The sequence below is a fragment of the Fundulus heteroclitus genome, chromosome 10 (genome assembly GCF_011125445.2).
Source record: "Fundulus heteroclitus isolate FHET01 chromosome 10, MU-UCD_Fhet_4.1, whole genome shotgun sequence".
NCBI lineage: Eukaryota > Metazoa > Chordata > Actinopteri > Cyprinodontiformes > Fundulidae > Fundulus > Fundulus heteroclitus.
Window position 1 is genome coordinate 14,069,544 of NC_046370.1, and position 19,594 is coordinate 14,089,137.

A 19,594-nucleotide genomic window follows, 5' to 3' on the forward strand; every position below is an offset into this window, starting at 1 on the left:
AACACATCAAACAGAGAATTTATATGTTTTGTCTAAGGGGATTTTGGGGGATGGGGGTGAATCAGCTGCCAGTAGTTTGGTGAAGGGTAGTGGCAAATTCCTCCAAATTTGCTCCCCCCCATCTTATAATATAATCAGGGGGCCATGAATTAGAAACTTTTAGTTTCTAATTAGTTTGCACTACCATGCAAGAGTTTATCAAAGGAACTTTTGTAAAAAAAAAAAAATATTAAAATCTATTTCTAACGATTAATGCAAGGGTAATGCCTGATTTGGGGGTCAAAACAATCATAAAAAAGAAAATGAAAGCTCTTATCTTTTTGATATAGGTACAGAAGATCTCGAAGCTCAGTAAATTCTCTTTAACCGCAAAATTCACCTCAACAAGCCTCGGCCATGGGTCTCTAAGCAGCGAAGTGCTCTAAAAATTAAAGGAATTGATGCCCACAGAGTAGTAGAAGGCCATGAGAATATAGGAAAGCACTTTCAGGAAGCTATCTTCTCTGTTCATGATGTAATTAAGAATCTATAGAGGTCAAGTTGAGGTCTGAAGCATTGAAAGTTTCAGGGGGAAGTGCTTATAAGATTGCTAGACAGACCAATCACAGCTCTAATTTAACTGCTAAATACCTTCACAAAGATTTAGTTCCTTGAAATGGTAACGTAATGCTGGAAGAACTATTAGTGTTTGGTAGAGTCAGAATAAGAAAGACTTTTTGGTGTGAGCACCGCAAATTCTGCATCAGTTTGCAATCTAACCCCTACCCAGAAAAAAAAAAAAAAAACATCCAAGTGGAATCCATAAAATGATACCTGCGCACTGCATGAACGTCCTTGACAAAAATTCTGAACTCCCTGTTAGAGCAATGATCTCACATGTGAATAGTGGAAAATGATATTGATCCTTTACTCATTCCTTTATCTACAAAATTAGAAGCACAAAACCGAAAGATAGAGCTAAATCTCCCTAAAACACAAGCTGTCCGACATTTACAGGAAACTGTTTCTTCTAAAGAGGGCATCACACGAACTGATAACACAGAGGCTTATTTTAGGGACTGGCTCATTACAGTCCCATTCAAAAATGTTCTTTCAAATGCAAATACCCTAAAACACCTTAATTGTATTTAATTTTGTTCAGATATGCTGCATCCGTATAACAAACTGTAAAGGAAACATAGCCATCCTTAACCTAGCAACGTTTCATATTAACAGTGTGCCTATATTCCAAAACATTGTGCACTTCCTTTTTTGGTCTAATTCAGTCCCCTTCTTTCTGCTTATGCTGTCTTAAAGTATCAGAGTATCAACAGATTTAACAATATGATGAAACAGAATTTTACTCAAATATATATAAAAAAAATTACTTTAAATCAACATCTAGCGACAATGCAGACCAGTAAAAGTAATCTAATTGATTCTTTTTGGGCGTATTTAAAATGGTTACTAGAGGACAAAAACACTTAATGGGTCATTGTATTGTCTGGAGGTATTTCTGGGGCATTTGGGACAAAATTACCAAGGCTCAGTTCTGGAACTGATAGGAACTTGAGGGCCCCAACAGATCTTCCTAAAGGGTACACCCTACATGCAAACCCAAAGTATGATCCCTATTAAATTTCATAAAGTGCCGAGCAAACCAAAATGACTCTAAGCTACCTCCCGCTGGCATGTGTTATTTATGGAAGTCACATAACATTTACTTACAGTGGGTTGTGAAAAGATGAGTAGGTTGTAGAAAACTACTTTAAATGGTCATTTGTTAAAGCTAGCGCAAAATGTCTTCCTGACAAGTAGGCTATGACGTGACCAGGATAAAAGGTTGCTTTTTTTTGTAGCATGTCTGCCAACAGGGAAAATCTGGACGCAAAACAACCAAAGACACAAAGGTATAGAAATGGTGAAAGGAACAGCACCCTTCTAAGAGGCAATGCCAAGTTCAAGTTCCTCTTTCTTTGTTTTATTAGTGAGTGTATCATTTAATAACTTGTTGGTTCTGTTATTCTAAGCTATCTACCCATTTTCTACATCCACTCCTTGTAGTTTGTAGCGAGCTGTTGGTCTTGGCCAATAGATAATTGTATATTGCAGTCACCCAGCATGATCTAAACAAAAAGTGTGACAGCACTTCAAACACCTTGAAGTGTTGGCAATCTTTTGTCTTTGGCTTCATTGATGGCTCGGACTCAGTCTGTACCTTCTCTGATTTATGTTCATATTTTTCAAGACTTAACGCATGGTCGATATAAAATTTCCCCCGGCAGATGGCACCTTTTTGCTGTTTTGGATCCAGCTTGTTTAGGTAGGAAACAACCTGGACCACAAAATTAGGAAATGGGGGGGGAAAAGTGTTATTAGCTCCTCTGAGTGATTTCGAATTGTAAGGAGGAGAGATCAAGTAAATTCAGCATGTTCTGCAGGGGATGACTGTGAAGGAGAAATATTTCTGTAATAATTTTTACTAATTAAAAATGTTTTACAAACTTATTTATTAAAGATAAAGAGAAATTAATTTGTCTGACGCATCCATCTCAAGTTTTATTAAATTATTCACACGTTGGCCATAAATATCAACCTTGGGATTTTTTTGTTTTGTTTACTGATTTGCGGCACTTTTGGATTTCCATACTGCCCTGCTGTCTAATTTTTTTTAATTTTTTATTTTTTTTTTATTTTAGGCTACTGCTTGTTTTAGATTTTTAGGTTTGAGCCCTAAATGCCATCGGCCAAACCTGCTTCTAGCAGTTGACACAGTATCTCCGTTTTATTTGTGGAAGCCCACCTGCAGCAAAAAATCCGGTGTGCAGTTACAGCGGTGGGGACATGCCTGGTGGTAACATTAATCTGGAGCAAGTTATGAAGCAACAGTCATTAATGTTTACTAGCCTCCATTAACCGTGGAGCTATCCTAATTATAACTTCCGCCAGCAAAGATACACAACAGGTCCCTGAGAGAAGTTGCTAAGTGTGCTTGTGCCATTAGAGCAGAGGACGTAGGGATAAGAGAGGTCTGTCTTTAGGTCTGTACCTGCGGTTTGAGGGGAGTTCCTCAGGTGAACGACCTGGTTCCGTTTCTTTCTACCAAAGTAATGGAATGGGTGCCTGACACCGAGTAAATGGACAGATAGAGGCTACCACAGCAAGGACAATTAGTAGGAAAGAATAAGCAAAAAAAAAGGATTTTGTAACTTAACTGTTAGGCTTTCCTATTTTCTTCAACAATATGTCTATTTTGAGAAAAACCAAAAGACATTTTGCCAAAAATTTCATAGTTGGAGGGCCCCGCCCTCTACCTTTGGCCCGGGACACTGGCCTGCTTGTCCCTTACTGTTGGCGGCCATGTGGCCATACTTTTTTTTTTTTTTTATCCCTGGGTTTAATCATACCTCTCAACTTTTGACGATTGTTGAGAGTGAGATTGTTGACGGGGGGGTGTTGGTCGATTGAAGACGGTCCAACGGGGGGGGGGGATGTGCTGTTGTTCGATTCAAGACGGTCACTATTTTACACGGACTTTAATAACACATGCAGACTTACCATTTAATTCGCACACAACACGGACCGTAGAAGTGTTTCACTTTGGATGAGGGAACCTTGTTTGCGCGGCGCCGGTCCTTGCAGCTGTGTTACCGCTACTACTGGACATGCGGAAACCATTGTACCGCAAATTGGTTCCGCCATGACGTGAAGCGTCCGTACGCGTGCGTTTCAAGAGTGAGATTTTCATTGTAAGATTGAGATTTTCAAAGTAATGCGTGTGAGCGTGTGCAATTGATGAAATGCGTGTGTCACACGGTCAATGCGTGAGAGTTGAGAGCTATGGTTTAATGCATGTCGGTTTGTCCAGCCTAAGAAGATTGTAAACCCGTTCCCAGTTTCAAACACCCCTTGATGTTTTAGCTTTACTAATGTCTTCATTTTCTCATTCCGCAGTCTAAGCGCTGTTTAACGCAGATTTCCGTATGCTTTCCCAGGTGGCAGAAGTGGCACAAATCTTGGACTTCCTCTCCACACAGACAACTCTGCCAATTGTGGGCATCAGTGGGGGCTCTGCCGTTGTTATCCCATACAAGGTACTGTCAATGCAACGACACGAGGCTGCGGTTTGGTTTTATATGGCAACCTGCCTAAACTGGTGAATGGCCTGCCGATATTGTTTTAAATGAGCAGGCAGAAACCATGAATATGCATAAATATGAGTGTGTTTATGATATAGAAAAGTTTTCAGGAGCGGCACTCCTGCATCACCGACTCCCGTCTTACCCAGAACACCTTTGCAATGGCATTGTTCAGCTTAAAACAATTTATGTAGGTCAGAGTAATAAAACCTACTTTGACGAGGAACTTGCTGCATGCAAATATTTGCATACGAGCAATACAGACATATGAAATATCAGCCTTCAACCCTCCTTAGCTTGCTTAATCCATGCTTGGGAAAATGTCTGAGTTGCTGGCAAGGGAACTTTGCATAAACAGATAAAATGGATAACATAGGCGATCTGGGCTTTAATCAATCAACCTGATGAACTAGAAGAGCATCAGGTTATGTCTGCTTAGATGTAGCATGTCTCCCCTTGATGAAAAGAGATGCAAAGCAGTGAGCTGTGTAGTTATATTGTAAAGACGAGATTGATGGCACCAGATGGATTCTTAATCTCTACTTCGTCACTACTTTGAAGCGGGAATATGGATTCATCCCTTTTTCTATTCGCACTTTCCGCTTTCCGCTCATCTGCCCTTTTTTCCTTTAGTTGCTGAACTGCCACATTGAGCACTTTGTATTTATAGAACCAGCTCTCACACAGTGAAGCACATGCAAATAAACCCTGTCACACATGAGAACACACACACACTCACACAGAAGCAAGTCGAGGCATTTTTTTTTTTTTTACCACACCTACCCGCCAAGGAGGAATCCACACTGAGCTGAATTGCAGCTGTTCGCCTGCAAATGGTGGATTTCACCCTTCAAGCAACATTTTGTAAACTGTGTTGTATTTATCAGCTTCCTGTTAATCAAAAGTTATCCACACATATCACGTCACGTATGGGTATTAAACAGGAGGGGTCCGAAGGTGGGGGGAGGGGTTGATTTGGTGTTTTCTAACGGAAAAGTGGAAAGGGCAGAGTGACTGAGTGAGTAAGTAAGAGGCTGAGAGAGGAGAAAGATGCTCCGATGAAGCTTGGCTGACAGCTGCCTGCAGGCAGTGTTTCACTGTCTTACTGATAAGTCTCCCTTCTCTCTTTTGTGAGGGAAACAGTCATCCTCGTTCTTCACACTTCTTTTATCTTTTCTATTTCCCTTTTCTCTATTCTATCCATCTCTCCTCTTTCTTTGTGTCTTTTTAATGTTTTTCCTACGGACTTCATTCCTCAAAATACCCTTTGACCAACGTATGCTTAAGTGAGTTTAAAGTAGGTTTGTTGCTAAGTTGCGAGACCTCTTAAGGCAAATGCTAGAGATATGCCAGAGGTCAGCACTCCTCTGTGTTCTGTTAGGACCCCAGAAAGGCAAAAGATTTGTCATAAACCCGAAAATGAGTCTGACGGTCCTCTGTTGTGACAGTATTCAACCAAGGATCCAAACCACTGTGCCATCTGTGCCTGCATCTCTATATCCATCCATGGGGTAAAGCAAAGTTTTGATGACTGCCAACACAAACCTGGAAAAAAAACTAAGTTCGCCCTGTGATTGAATATGTTGTATTACCCTTTAACAGCAGCAACTCTTAGCAGTCATTTACCAGTATCTTGCATTTTTGTAAAGGAATTTTAGCTAATTTATCTTTCTGTCACTTGAGACACTTGGTGTCCCGCTAATGCATTTCAATCAAGTCGATAGTTGGAGTTTGACTAGGCCAGGGCTCTGCAACCTTTACAATCCAAAGAGTCGCTTTTTCCCTCAGTCCAGCTAAATCAAACCAATGTAGAGATGCAAATGTTTCATGATCTTTTGGAAAGAAAAGATAGTATATCATTTTTGCTAAGCACATCTTTTGTCATTTGAAAAATAACATAATTTCACTTCTATTTTTAGGTTTTAAGATAAAGAAAAACAAACTTTTGCAAAAAAGAGGATGTATACATTTTCTTAGATGAGATGTTAAAAAGCACATATAATTCACCCTAATAAGATAAAATGGTCTGCTAGATAACACTGTTACTTTTAGTGTCATTTTGTTGTGGAAATCCACTGGAACTGTTATTAATATAAAACATCTTTATCATTTTAGCCAACATTATTAAGAGCCATCCAGGAAGGTCCAAAGAGTCTCTTGGTTCACAGACCCCTGATCTAGGCTGTTGCAATACCTTAACTTTTCGGGTTTATATTCATATTGTCAAATATTTGCTGCTGTGTTTGGAAGGATTTTCAGTAGTTTGGCTTTAGAATACATCAGTATACAGAGGAGTTAAGGGTCGGCACAATGATTGCAAGGTGCCCAGATCATGTGGTTGTACAATAAGCCCAAATCATTAGTCTTCCACCAACATGCTTGACTGGCTTTCATTTTAATGACATAGGAAGAAACAACGCAGAAAACAACTCTCTGGCAGCTTGATATTCTTTTAATACTTATCACCAGATAAGCAAGGCTTTCTCAGATATTTTAAAAAATTCAGCCGGAGTGCCGTAGCTATCACAAGCCTTGTGAACAACACATGTACATCACTGTTACAGAATTCATGCAACTGTGAGTCAATTATCTGAGCAATTGCTGGATTAACACTATCTAATGCTGCAGTATGCTATGCCTGCACACATTTGATGGAGATTAACTCACCTCAGCATGCTTAATGCTAGAAACTGACAGTGAAGCTGACAACGTACCCTACTTCTGAATAATTCAGACAAGAATGACCTGACCACTTGGTTGCTCTCAAAGAGCATTTCAATTTGATTTCAAGATGGTCAGTTGATCATTAAATATGAAAAAGGCCAGACATGAAGTCAAGAGACAGGTTGCATACCTGTCTAGATGCAGAGGAGCATTGTGAAATCCACATCCTTGATGCCATTCCACACAGTATTCAGAACACATCATATACTTTCTCACATTTAGTGCCACATATAGTACTGCATTTTTAACACACCTGAATGCATGGCATGATGGGCAACAGTGTGACAGCACTTTGGCCAAACATCTTTGCTTGGTTGTCATCTTTCCACACAGCAGTTCGTCCAAACAAGCCATACTTGTTCAAGTTGTTCTGTCATGAACTGACCTGTAGATTGTGAGGTGGAGTTTGTGGGTTATTTATTTTGGTTGATCTAATATTGGGTTGTATCTCTGTAAAATGATGGACTTCTAGTGTCGTGGACATGTCTTTACACCTCTCCCAGTTTAATGGTCATCAACAGTTGCTTCTTTGGATTGTTGCTGACGTCTTTTCTGCTTGGCATTGTTCTAACACACATGTGGATGCTCTTTGCCAGCAAACCCCTGCTTTCAAGCATTCTTGCTAATGATCAAATATGATTAGCAGCACCTGGGCGATATTTTCTCTCTTAAGGTGTCACCTGGCCTTCTCTTCTTTGCCTTAAAATTGTGATCACACTTATCCAGGTAAACATGTCTCAGGCACTACCTCCACTGGCTCTAGATTTTTCACAGTTTGCCACTCTTAGACATTCTCAGATTCACTTACTCTGATTTGTAGACTTGTTCACGCCTGTTTCATTTACTTATTCTCTCCATCTGAAAGTAGCAACACACAGTTTACCCATTGCACCGGTGTTACTATTTTTTGGAAGAGTTCACAGTGTTTGGCGACAGCTCTCTATATAGCACCTCATTCATCCCTCTTTACTTGTTCCGTCACTTTCTTTTCCTTTCTTGTACATTCTTTTGTTGTCATCAAGAAGAAAAAAGCTTGTCAGAGGTGTCTGGCTCAATGGGACAGGTGGATTGGACGAAGAAAGACGCATGCATGAGCACATGATTCTCTTAAGGGATAAAAGAGCTCAATGCTACTTAATTATCAATAGCCTGATGATGATGAAGGCCTTTGATGGCGTTTTAAAAAGAAGCGGCAGGCGCCTAGGCCGCCTATTTATGGTTGCTGTCTCGGTGATCTCTTTCTATTGCAAACAACAAGAAAGGAGGGAATGAGACAGAGATGAAAAGATTGAAGGGAGGAGAGGAAGTGTGTCTTTTGTCATCCAGTACATACATCAAGAGGGAGCGAGGAAGAGGAAATGAGAAAGCTTGAGGAACGGCTGAGAAAAGGGCATAAAGACTCCTCAATGGGCCCTATGAGGGAAGAAGAAAAAAATATGCGTCTCTCCAAGGAGTTGAAAATCATAGCCTGGATGAGTTTTCTCTTTCTGTGTGCCTTAGTTCTTGGCTGGCAGTCATTGTATTGTGTTGGATGATCTTTAGAGGGCACTGCTTCCAGATGTGTGATTATGGCAGTTGTAGAGCAGGAAGGAGAGTGGGATGATCACAGAGAGCCATAGGGGGGAAAAAAACAAGAAGAAACATTCTTATATAAAAGAAAACTTTTATTTAACTACGAAAATACTTTACTGTTGGATAAAGTAAGGTAGAACTTTTCAAATGCTATATTATTAGAGTGCCAACAAAGTAGAACCAAGAATCTTTATTGTCACCATGTGTTACCATAGTAGTGTTTTATTGAGACAGACACTAGCTCAGAATGCACACAGATAACATATGAAACGCAGACACAACAAGACATATTTCCATAATTTTTGAAAATTAATAAAATTAGTGCCAACACGCTTCCAGAGAAGCTTAAAGCATAAAATAGTCTCATATCCGAATCCAAAAAGTTTGATATCAGTCTCTTTGCAAACGATATGAGTAACTTTGTTGTTGCATGAATAAATCACTCAACATTCCCTCAATGATGCATTCATGCCCACTGTAAATACTGTGAAATAATTTAAAGCCTTTGTTTACAGAACTGTGCAATCAGAGATTCCCTGAGAAATTAGAATGTGCAAATAGCCATTATCAGTAGTGTGACTGTAACATGTAACAGACCACAATCTCCATGCCCCTCCAGCTTTTGGAAAGAAGCTCTTTGAGTCCATTAGCGTTTGATATAATGTTTCTGAAACATTAACCTGATGGAAATGGGTCAAACAGTGCATTGCCTAGGTGGGTGGGATCTGCGGTATTGGGTCTAGCTCTTTTCTGGACTTGTACAGCATAAACCTTTTTCAGATCATGTAGACAGCATCCTAGAATACCCTGTGCTGTCCTCACCACCTGTGCTAAATCCTCCCTCTCCTGCACTGTGCAGCTCCCATACCACACTGTTACACTGAGGCATAAAACGCTTTCTATTGTAGCTCTGTAAAGAATGTTTTAACAGCTTAGTGGAAAGTCCAGTGCGTCTCATTTTCCTTAGGAAGAATAGCCATTGTTTGGCCTTCTTCGCCAGGTGGGAGGGAGAAGTGTTTATAACCCTTGATTGTCATTCATATTTTGTCACTCTCCAAACACAAACTTATTTTATAGGGATATTTTGAACCACCACAAGTTTGAACAAAATCTATAAAGGTCTCGGTCAGCTTTTCACATCTGAAGACAGTTTTTACACTTTCTTCTGTAAAAAATAAAGTGCAAACTCAATCAGGATAGAGAGCCTCTATGAGGCTTACTCCAGATTCTCAATTGGATATAGGTCTGGACCTTGACTGCGACATTTCAACATATGAATATGTCTTGGGGTGAATGAACCATTCAACTGTATCTCTGGTTTTATGTTTAGGCTTGTTGTCCTGCTGTAAGGGGAAGAACCACCCCAATCCTGAATCTTGCAACCTTACCCTTTATTTATGTATTGCCATGTATTTAGCTCCATCTGTCTCCCCTCATCTCAGATCACTTCAGCCCTGTCCTGGTGAAGAAAAGCATCCCACAAACAATGATGCTGCCACCACTATGTTTCACCGTGAGGACGGTATCATCAGGGTGATGTGCACAGTTACTTTTAAGCTCCGTATAGAATTTGGAAGTTGGCTAAAAGTTCAGTTTGGACCAGATCACCTTCGTTTTATGAAAATTGTAAATGTATCCTAATAATTTTCTTCTATCAGCAATGGCTTTCTTCTTGCTGCTTAACCGATAAAGGTTGTTACATCCATAACTGATAGTAATGGGCGGCCGTGAAGGTCTTTAGTATTGCTCCATCTGAATCAATCGTCCCCTCACTATTTTATTGCAATAAAAACATCTTATTATGCAGAAATGCACTATAGAGAACTGTTGCATCTTAGATAACTTGTGTAGCCAGAATAAAGGCCTTTACTAAAGATGCAAACCCAGGGTGCACAAGACTACTGCAGCTACAGCTGCGACACATAGAAAGCATTGATGATGACCTCATAGAACTGTGACAATATTTAGGATATTAGCAGCATGTTATTTATACACAAAATCCATCCTCCTTTCATTCCTCAAGAAGACTTCAATTCCTATGTTCCACAGACCTTCTGTTAGTTTTTTTTCCATCAAGAAATTCTTTTCTGTCACCATCAAAGCTGATACTTTACAACACCTCACCATGTGGATCAGGGGCAAAAACTTCCCAGCATAACAGGTTGCAGTTTTCCTTTGAGCCTGCTAGCCAGGGATACTGCTAATGAGTGGATTGGGAGTGGCAAACAAATCCTTTTCCTGGAGTTGCCCGACCTTACTTAATGATGTTCAACTAATCTTAAAATGCCTGTTGTAAAAATGGCTTTCACAATAACTAGAATACAACCAACCAAATCTATTTCCATTTCTTTCGCTTTTCTGTTATAAAATTAACACAACAATATTTTTGATGGTGCAGCTCGCTACAGATGCAGTTTGCTAGCTCTGGCGAGTCCATTCTCTGCCTATCCAACCAAAGGGTATGAATTCGTTGACACCTGGCGTTGCCATCTCACATCAATTTGGTTGAAGCAACAGTTTGTATGACACTTACTTTATGCTACAGGATCAGCAGGACTGATTGTAAAGACTTCCAGGCAGATTTGTTTACCTTGGCAACAAATGACGCCTGAAATATAATTGATCAAATGCTTTATTATGAAAATATAGGTCTGGAAGCAGCAACCAACAAAAAAAGCTATGAAAGCAAGCAGACAGATCATTTGAGATTATCTAGTATTCAATCAAGTATTCATGGACAAAATATAATTAACATCACTGTGTGACTCTGATATCTCTTAGGCCAGGAGGGAAGGCCCGGCAGGCCCTGACAGCCCACTGACTAATAGTTGTCCTGTCAATAAATTCCTCCATCTGAGCTTTGGATCTCTACAACTCCTCCAGAATTAACATGGGCCTCTTGGCTGCACCTCTTATAGGCCTAATTCGTTATTCCCCAGCCAGTCAGTTTAGGTGGATGGCAAGAATTCAACTTTATCCCTCTCTTTCCTGGTCCATTCCTGTCATTTAAAAAACAAGATCATCTCTTGCTGATGACCACATTTTCATACAGTGAAGCAACATAACATTTCTGGGCTTCAGCCAATATCAATACGTTATCAAAAATAAATGATTGTTGTAATAAGAACCCTGATGACAAAAAAAGCTATAAGATACAGTTGTTACAACTGTATCTGACAGTAAAGTGTATGATGTAATTGTTTCAGGGCAAAATGTTCTAAGTCCTGAGAGCTGGCTACATTCTAAGGTCACGCTGAGCTCGTGCTGTTGGATTGCAAAGGCTCAAGGATCCAGATGTCTCTTACTGGATCATGGTGTTCGTTTCTTTTTGTAGGGGTTTATTGGTTTGTTTATATAGCCAAACTGACCTGCTTTCTCTGTTTATCCTTCTGTTCCTGAGTGTCTTCTATCCAACCCCCTTCCCCCCCGTTAATTTTGGCTCTCCCCTGGCCTCATGATTCAGAAAGCCGAAGCTTCATAAAGAGGTCATGAGAAAATCGGAGCTGCTGCATAGTGTTCCCACTGGAAACTGGAAAATACGGTAATGGCCAAGTCACCTCTAAGCGCAACAGCAGGCCACCAGTAATTCTAATGAGTTTGTCATATAAATCTATCTATCTATCTATCTATCTATCTATCTATCTATCTATCTATCTATCTATCTATCTATATAAAATATATATATATATATATATATATATATATATATATATATATATATATATATATATATATATATATATATATATATATATCTATATTTTTTTTTTTTTTTTTTTAAGTGGTTATTAAAGTGGTTGGTTAGTGGCTGATGATATTCAGCAATTTTCCTCTGGGACTATTAAAGTATGTCTGATTCTGATTCTGATATATGTATGTATGTGTGTTTGGGTGTGGGTGTGTGTGTGTGTGTGTGTTTCTCTGTGGCTGTAACCCTACAGGCCACGCACTAAGTCAGTATTGTGATTGCAATCAATATTTTTTTTATAGAAGAGAGGGTAAAAATTGTCTTTTAGATGTGAAAAGCTAACAGAAACAGAGATTATGATATTTTAAAACAAGTTTTCCACATTCATATAAGGAACTTCCTTATTTAAATATAAACTGCATAAAGACAATAAACTAAAGTATTTCAAGGTTCTTCTGTAATTGCAATATCAGAGGATAATTTCAATATTAGGATTTGAATAAGCCATTCAATTCCTTGTGGTTATTGTTTGCCTCAGACAATATCTTTAGAAAATAACTACTTATTGATAATGATGTAGAGTGAAAATATGTAAACGTGGTCAAAGACAGGTACTGTGAGGTAGACTACTATTTATACAGAGTTAAACAAATAAGCTTTCATTCAAAAATATTCACAAAATATTTATGTCTTTGTGTGTTGTACAAATTTTTAAACATTTCTTAAACAATAAAGACACAAAGAAGACAAGGATATACACTCATCGTCATGTTTGTTGTCAAAACCCGCATTTCCCTCCGTAAAGCAGAGCTTTCGAAAATGTCGGTGACCCAGTTTACCAAAAACAATCATAGTTTTTACTCCTGAACATCGCACACAGATCAATGCAGTCAATTGCAAAAAAAAAAAAAAAAAAAAAAGATCTGCCTGAAGTTCGACAGCACAAAGCCACCCCCCTGGGAGAAGCGGAGTATGTGTGCAGCCACCATGTCCATGGTCTTCCTGTCACATTACCATACGCTCCAGCAGTATGACTGCTAATTACGCCTGCATGTGACAGCCACGCTGCCAAGGTGGCGGCGGCAACACGACGGCTAGGAGGGATAGATGAGAGGAGGGGAGGGCGAACTCTTGTTTCTTCATGTGGGTGTGCTCCTGTGAGAGGCAGATGTGGAAAAGAAGGTCACTTTGTTGTAATTCCTATTAGAACCCACCATCGACTGAGTGAAAGAGAAAATCCTCCAATATGTGTGATTTTTACTTTAATTAGATGGCCGTAGAAGTGAGCGGACCAAAGGTTTTAAACAGATTAATAGTTTGTGTAATAGCTCGAAATGACTAATAGCCATTAAAACGATGCACCTCAGCAGTTTTCTGGTATGTCGGTTGAAGTGGGGCACTACAGGGAACTGCGGCTGTCAATCCATTTTTTTATTTATTTAGTAACAGCTTGACATGCCTGTGTTCTGCTATTTTTACAAGCTATTCTGATGTGTAGCCCTGCCAGTGGTCTGGTTGCCACTTTGCCTGTGAAGGTGAGTCTCAAACAAGCTCAGGCAGAGATAAAACCTGTGGAAATTCGGCGAGGAAGCGCCTCGCTCTGATATTCTTGTGGTAGTCCTCAGGCTGCGGCGCTCTCTTGGGCTTTGCGGAGGCTCTGAACTGTGGGAAAGAGAAGATCAACAGAAGGGAGAGATGACAGGTAGTCACCTCTGAGACACGAACAGACAGAAAAGATCTGAGACCTCATCCCTCGTGGTGCTTCGCGGTTTAACTTCTTCTCCTCTGGTGGATTCTTTCCTAAACATACATTTAAGGCTTCTTTAAATTCCTTACTTCGATTCAAATAACGAGCAAGCATTATTAAAGAGACTGTGTTACGCTGATCGCCATCTTCTTACGCCAGCTGTCCGTTATCGAATCGGTTTCAGAAAACGGTGACGTGTGTCAAAGCCCTGCATGCTCTTACACTTTGTTACATCACAGGTCTGCTCATGCCCTGCTGCAACATTAGCCTGCTCAAATCCCCAAACTCCATTAACTTTCAAAAAGAGGGATAGATTGTCTAGACATTGAGGTTCCTTTCTTTTTTTAAATTCAAATGTCATTTTTAATTAATTGAAGAAAGGACTGTCTGTCTGCGGCTGGATTTCTAAATCTGGTCGGGTCCAGTCCAAGTTCCTTTATCTGATTTTTTTCTCCTTCAGTGAAAGCCTTGTGAAATTATCAGTTTGTAAATAAATGCGGTGATGTTCTTTCGCTGTGGTATTGCCTCCTGTCTTTTTGTTTTTGTCTTGTTCTCCCTTTTGCATTTGGATGCTAATATTTCTATTTTCTATTTGGTATTTATTACACTCTGTGAAGCACTTTGTAATTTTTATCTGTGAAAGATGCTATATAATATTTAGAGTTTACTCACTTATGTTTCAGTGACATTTACGCCTGCGCATCCGAGCTTCCAGGGTTGAGACTTTGATTGATGGGTATGATGAATTAATCTGATTGGATGAGAAATGACACTAAAAGCGCAGATTGTCCACATGCGTGGAGAGCTGCGTCGAGGAGAATCTTTAAGTAACCAATTAGAAATCAGCATGAAGTCATATGAAAGCCAAAAGGCTATGGCGTCCATGGGCCTTGAAACATTTATATTAGGAGGCATATACAGAAAAAAACAACTCAAAATAGAATGGGAATACTGAAAAATCTAAATTCAGTTATAGTTTTAGAGAAAACAGATGTGATAATTACTTTACTGTGTCTACACTTTTCCTGTGCTATTTTTGATGGGGACGGTGCTTGACCACCCCCTTTTGACAAGCCACCACTGCACAAAGACAACACATTGACAAAACATATTCTAAATATTATCAATTTATTGAAATAAAACATTTTCTCTTTGCAAATTCTTGACTCTTTGTGAAGACCACCATCACAGTCCTTTTTCTCTGTTTCGAATACTTCCTTATCTTGAACCCTTGACCTTTTTCACATTGTCATTTTACAACAAACAAGTGTATTGTGTAAAGATTAATGTTCTGAAAACTCGATAATTCAGCCAGACAGAGTTTTGTTTTAAAAATGTTTATTGAAGTGGGTGGTTAGTGGCTGATGACGCAAGCAGACAGAAACAGACTTATGAGTAGCGGAGACGAGTCAGGCAGGCCTGCAGAACCAGACCAGAACAGGTGAAGCAGGCAGTGGTAGACTAGAACCAGAGTTAACTCACGGGGAACTAGTTAGCCTTTGAGCAGCAGGTACTGGAAGCAGACATCAGTGAGAGCTAAACAAGAACAGGGTAATAGAGTCCAGTAAGCAGTGCACATAACTTGTAGAAACACAGTGGCAGTGCACAGGAGGCGAGAACGAGGCGTTCTGGCAGAGAGTGGATGGCTGAGGCAGGTATACGTAGGCAGGTGAACAGGTGAGCAGAGTTGACAGTGATTAGTGGCAGCAGGTGGAGCTGATCTGAGCTGATTGACTGGAGACTGGTGACTGAGGAGTGAATGGTGTCAGTGTTCCATTCATCACATTGGTGGAGAAGATGGAGAGGATACTATAATGCAGACGTGTCCTAGATGACGTGTTTTCCCCCTAATCAGTCATTCTGTCCAATCTAAGTATGCCAGGCTCTGGCCTCCAGAGTCTGTTTATCTGTAATCACCATGGTAACCGATAATGCGGTCCAGACTCTGTAACCTCATAATCTCCAACACCTCACTGAAGCACATTCCCTTTCTGTTTATATTTGTGTATAATACTTTGAACAGAACATTTAGGCATCTCGGAACTGGAAGAAGACGAACCAGACTTGTTGAGGTCCCCAAATCTTTTTCAGGAATCTTCCGTGATTTATTTACTTTTTTCCCATGAAGTCACACATAGAAGCAGTTTTTTTGAGGCGTTAACTTAAAATGCATTTATAGCTTTCCCTCCATATAATTCAAATGTTATGTGTACAAATCCATCCCCATACCCGTTTGGGCTTTCCCAAATAATTTGAAAACATAGCAATCTCATTATATATAATCTTCTGAATTTAAAGATAGAAATACAAATTTGTACACCTAACCTTTTATAGAGAGTAAGTAAATACATGATTTATCTTGTTGTAGTAGCTGTTGGTGAAAATGTGGAAACTTTTTAAAATTCAGAAAAACTATTGGATTGATCAAAAGATTTTTATTAGCAATGTCTATCTTTGAATCTTTGGCATTGTTTTGATGATTCATGCAACAGCGCTAGACCTGATGTTACCTGCTGTGCAATGAAAACAGGGCTCTTGGAGAAATAATTACACATGACCTATATTCATTTTAAAAGGTGAAGTTCTGATTAATTATGACCCAGATTTATGTTCTTTTTTCCCATGACAAAACTATACCTCCTGTTACAATATATTTTCTTTTCCCTTTAAAGCCTTACATACATATTTATGAAAATGAATTTAACATTAAATAGATAGACAGACTGCAGAAAAATAATTTTACTGGCCCCTTCAGGGGCATTTCTCTTGAGCTAAAAACAAAGACTGGTCCATCAATGTTCACCAAACAAATAACAAACATACCCAAAAGTATTCATACTATTGAGCTTTTTCTCATTTTATCGCATTATAACCTCAAACTTCAATAAGATAAGATAAGAAATACCTTTCTTTTCCCACAATAGGGAAATTTGGGAATGCCAGTGGCAAAAATCACATAGACAGAGTTATTCCCTAGTATAGTAAGACAAAAAAAAAAAAAAAAAAAAAAAGCAAAGAGAATATATTGTACAGCTTTTGTTAATACGAAATAATCAGATAAAAATGAAATACTCAAGCCAAATAGAAAAAGACTGCAGTCCATTTACAGAACGAAGCGCCTGAGAAAGTCCACAACCAGCTCCTTTGTTTTCCTGACATTTAACCTGAGATGATTCTCCTGGTACCAGTGAACAAGGATCTGCACAAGGCTCCACTGTCTTTACCCTGAGATGTCCTCATCTGTGATGAGACCTATTATGGCAGAATCATTAGCAAACTTCTGAAGGTGGCAACCTGGTGAGCTGATGGAGAAGTCTGCCATAAAGAGGGTGAACAGGAACTGTTTCAACACTGTTCCCTCTGGTGCTCCTGTACTGCAGACCAGTCTGTCAGAATATATATATATATATATATATATATATATATATATATATATATATATATATATATATATATATATACAGGACTGTCTCAGAAAATTAGAATATTGTGATAAAGTTCTTTATTTTCTGTAATGCAATTAAAAACATGAAATGTCATACATTCTGGATTCATTACAAATCAACTGAAATATCGCAAGCCTTTTATTGTTTTAATATCGCTGATTATGGCTTACAGCTTAAGAAACCCAAATATCCTATCTCAAAATATTAGAATATCGTGAAAAAGTATACTAGTAGGCTATTCAACTAATCACTTGAATCGTCTAATTAACTCGAAACACTGCAGGGTTTCCTGAGCCCTGAAAAACACTCAGCTTGGTTCAGTAAACTAAATCACAAGTATGGTAGTGGTTAAGAGACGACATAAGATTCTCACAGTAACTGGTGTACTGACCATGGCATTACTGTCCTTGATTGGCCTGCCAATTCCCCTGACCTGAACCCCATAGAGAATTTGTGGGGTATTGTGAAGAAGAAGCTGAAAGACACCAGAGCCAACAATGCAAATGAGCTAAAGGCCGCTATTGAAGCATCCTGGGCATCCATAACACCTCAGCAATGCCACAGGCTGATTGCCTCCATGCCACGCCGCATTGATGCAGTAATCTGTGCAAAGGGACAACCAAGTACTGAGTGCATTAATGGACATTTTCAAATGTTTGATTTTGTTTTGCTGTTATAATTTTTTTTTACTTGGTCTGAGGAAATATTCTAATATTTTGAGATAGGATTTTTGAGTTTTCTTCAGCTGTATGCCATAATCAGCGATATTAAAACAATAAAAGGCTTGCGATATTTCAGTTGATTTGTAATGAATCCAAAATGTATGACATTTCATGTTTTTTAATTGCATTACAGAAAATAAAGAACTTTATCACAATATTCTAATTTTCTGAGACAGTCCTGTATGTATGTATGTATGTATATATATATATATATATATATATATATATATATATATATATATATATATATATATATATATTTAACATAAAACATTTTCCTTCCTCTTCGCAATTATGTTTATGAATAATTATGTCAGGGCTTGTATGTGATTAAAAAAAGTATTGGCTCTAAGTCAAGAGTATTTTATTGTCACCGCGTGTTACTGTGGCGAACATTTCTATTTGGCAACCTCAGTACACACAATGAAGGCAAAAACTGACAAACAATCAGGCAATGAACAAGGGTTACATTTGTTCTTTTTTTTAGCATTCAGGAGAGTCACAGATAACAGATGATGAGGTAATAAGGTGCTAATTGAAAAATGATGATTTGAAGCTTCATTTACAGAAATGTGCATTTAGATATTCTGAGATGATAGTGTGCAAGTAGGCAGTAACATTAAGGTGATTAACGTATGGCAGGCTAGTAACAGTGGGGCTCTTGGGAAGAAGCTGTTTCTAAGCTTATTTGTTTTGGCTTGGAGGCTTCTGAAGCATTTACCTGATGGAAGAGGGGCAAAAAGCGCATTGCGTGGGTGGGTGGGATCAATGGAGATGCGTCTGGCCCTTATTTGGACTCGCTCTGTATAAATTAAATCTAGATCTTGCAGACGGCATCCCACAATCCCCTGTGCTGTTCCCACCACCCATGCTAGATCCTTCCCCTCCTGGACTGTGCAGCTCCCATACCATACTGTTATGCTAATACACAAAACACTCTCTATGGTAGCTCTATAGAAGTTCTTTAGCAGTATAGTGGTAAGTCCAGACCTTTTCAGTTTCCTGAGGAAGAAGAGCCGTTGTTGGGCCTTCTTCACCAGGTGGGAGGTGTTTGCAGTCCAAGAGAGGTCGGAGGAGATGTGAATGCCTTGTATGCAGAGAGGCGCGTGTTCAGTCCTCGACCTCCTGTTGTCTATGATGACCTCCTTGGTTTTACTGGTGTTCAGGATCAGGTTGTTCCTGGAGTATCATTCTGTCAGACTGCTGACCTTGTCCCTGTAGTGGGACTCATCATTGTTAGAGATGTGACCCACTACAGTGGTGTCGTCTGCAAACGTCTGTGTTTGTGGGGTGGACAGCAAAACAGTCCCGAGTGAAATGGGTGAAGAGAGCTGGGCTAAGGACACAGCCCTGTGGCGTTCCTGTGTTGAGGATCAGTGGAGCAGATGTGCGTTTCCCTATCCTCACCACCTGGGGTCTGTTGATGAGGAAGTCACTGATCCAGGAGCAGAGAGGTGTGGATAGTCCCATGTTGTGGAGCTTCAGAGCCAGCATGTCTGGGAGCATGGTTGTTGAATGCTGAGCTGAAGACCATGAAGAGCATCCTGCCATAGGTGTTGGGCTGCTGCAGATGAGTC

General features: G+C 39.4%; 1 protein-coding gene across 2 annotated transcripts in view; it reads left to right on the forward strand.

Moving 5' to 3' along the window:
* The window catches only part of LOC105926429 (glutamate receptor ionotropic, NMDA 2C), a 91,277-nt gene that overhangs the window by 16,550 nt on the left and 55,133 nt on the right, over nucleotides 1-19,594 (forward strand). For both annotated transcript variants that reach the window (XM_036142076.1, XM_036142077.1), the window contains exon 3: nucleotides 3,975-4,073. In XM_036142076.1, coding sequence (XP_035997969.1) covers nucleotides 3,975-4,073 — 99 coding nt within the window. The remainder of the gene's footprint in view (nucleotides 1-3,974; nucleotides 4,074-19,594) is intronic.